This window comes from Chaetura pelagica, unplaced genomic scaffold (assembly GCF_000747805.2).
Source record: "Chaetura pelagica isolate M959 unplaced genomic scaffold, ChaPel_1.0 scaffold109, whole genome shotgun sequence".
Classification (NCBI taxonomy): Eukaryota; Metazoa; Chordata; class Aves; order Apodiformes; family Apodidae; genus Chaetura; species Chaetura pelagica.
Genome location: NW_009970725.1, coordinates 9,007,502 through 9,009,775, shown reverse-complemented (window position 1 = coordinate 9,009,775; position 2,274 = coordinate 9,007,502). Strand labels below are relative to the sequence as shown.

General features: G+C 43.2%; 1 protein-coding gene across 1 annotated transcript in view; it reads left to right on the top strand.

Annotated features, from left to right (window-relative positions):
• GATA6 (GATA binding protein 6) overlaps nt 1-2,274 on the top strand; it is a 19,619-nt gene that overhangs the window by 6,716 nt on the left and 10,629 nt on the right. Inside the window, 1 exon segment of the mRNA XM_010006915.1 lies at nt 2,208-2,274. This exon segment is cut by the window's right edge and continues 16 nt beyond it. Within this exon segment, the coding sequence (XP_010005217.1) occupies nt 2,208-2,274 (67 nt within the window).

The window sequence follows — 2,274 nt, the reverse complement described above, 5'->3', positions numbered from 1 at the left end:
GGTGCCCGTTTTTTTTCTAGCTGGTCGCCCACAAAATTTCATGACACAAGGTGTTATCTCCTTACTGGAGGCAAACGCAGCAGATGGGGCAGATCTGCCGCTTGTCTGAAGTGTCAGAGCTCGAGTAGCCGCGGCACCCCGGCCCAGTGTAGATTTCAAGTAGCTGATACCTGGCTTTGGCATTTCTGTGTCTCTTTCCTCTTTTGTGAAGGGTGGGTGGGGGTGAGGCGACTAAAAGAGAGTCAAACTGCAGCCCGATTTCAGCCTGACACCTCGACAAAATAACTGTGAAATAGCTCTGTGAAACAATCCCTACCCAGTACGTTGGCCATAACTATAAATCAGCCATGACTCTGTGTTCACACAGTTAGAAATATGTAGGTGAGAAGGGAAAATGTTTTGAAAATGCTAAACATGTTTAGATTGCCCCAAAGTTTCTGATAAAATTCCTGCAGCAGAAAAGTCATTTTAGCTTCAAAACATGCCAAAAACCCTCCCTTTTGTTTAGATATGGGAATGAGGAAAAGCTATTGAAATAAAATATATGAAGATTTATACCAGACTGTGTACAAGAGGGAGAAAGATTTAACAGAGTAAAATCCCTGACAGCATTTCACTGGCGAAGAAATAAAACAAAGAATATGTGTTGAGACCAGCTTTTTTTTACCCCAACCATGTAAATCTTGTATTAAATCAAGCAGTGCAATTTGGACACTGTGTACATGCGTACTTAGTATCAAGGTCAAAAACCGTTTTCATAAAACCTGAATTTTTAAAATTAAAAATACATGCATGTACTTCAGCCTGTGTTACACTTGGCTGTTAGGTTTTATGTTGCTGTTACCATTTTGTTTTGCTGTGCAATTAATAATGAATTACTGATTCAAAGTTACAAAATTCGTATTTAATCTGGAGTCCTTTCTGAGCTGCAGTGTCAGACTTAACTGCTAAAGAAACTTAAAACAGATAAACTTCAAGACACCCAGTTATTACTCTGGCATATTCTTCATTCTCAAAACATTTTTATCTGTTTCGCAAGCACGAGGCAGCTTCGGGGTATCAAAGGTGACCGAGTTACGTCTAACAACCCAGCAGTAAATGATTCAAGAGGAAGGGCATTGTACCCTGAAGTTAGTAATTTCGGTTATGGGCGCTTTATAGTCAGAATGAGATTAACGCAATCCTCTAAAACTGACTTCTGCATGTAAACTTGTTCAGCTGCCAGACACAGAGCCAGGCACAGATTTTTTATATATATATATTTTTTTTGACAATGCAATACGTTGAAAAAAACTAGATTTATGATGTAGCTGGAATTCTTTGCTTGTGATGAACGTAAAAGAGATCACTTATTACAGGGACTTTTATGACCCATTCACCTTCATTTCACATGTTTATGAGGACTGCCTTCACTTATGATATACAGCCTGAAGCCATAAAGCTCCGAGTTATACGGTTATTTCTGATACAAGGTTGCTTCATCTTGGCTCCAAACTCCGCGGAAGAGTGTCATAAATGGCTGGTTTGCAGTGGGGACCTTGTTGTCACCCACCAGCTTTTCTGCTGGCTGAGGGGAAGCTCTGTTCTGTAAAACATGCTCCAGAGGCACACCGGTTTTTGCATGAGAATAAAATGGGCAAGGACAAAACGACCTTTTTATAAAGGTGCTGCTGTTATAGGTGTTATACTCTGGCACCCAGTAGAGTTTATTTCCCCCCTAATGTGGTGCCCCTGAGGGAAGGTGATTAGTGAGACTGATTTTTCCAGTGAGTGGGGAGTATCAGCAGCAGGTTTGGAGCTCCTGCTTTGCCCACTGCCGAGGGGAGAGGGCGTTGAACCGGGTGGAGAGGTGGCATGGGAATGATGTGCCTTCTCCTCAGCTGGATGGAGCTATAGTGGAGGTGTTTCCTACCTGTCCTGCTGGAGGAAGAGTCAGTGCCCAGTGGTGTGAACAGAGGTGTCTGGGTCTGCAGCTCCCGAAATGTGAATTTTGGCTCTGCCGTGTGTTGCAGATGCTCAGTACTTCTTCACATCAGCTTTCCAGGCTCTGAAGTGAAGATAATCTTGATTTAATTCACTGGTAGATGCTATAAAAAAAACCACTCCTACCATCTCTGCTGCTTGTTAAAGTACTTTTTGTAAGGCATAAGGACATAAATGACTGTGCCCGCCTGTTTAAGCCTGTGTTTGCCTGTGCTTGCCTCTAGCCCTCGTCCCGGCGGCTGGGCTTGTCCTGTGCCAACTGCCACACCACGACCACCACCCTGTGGCGCA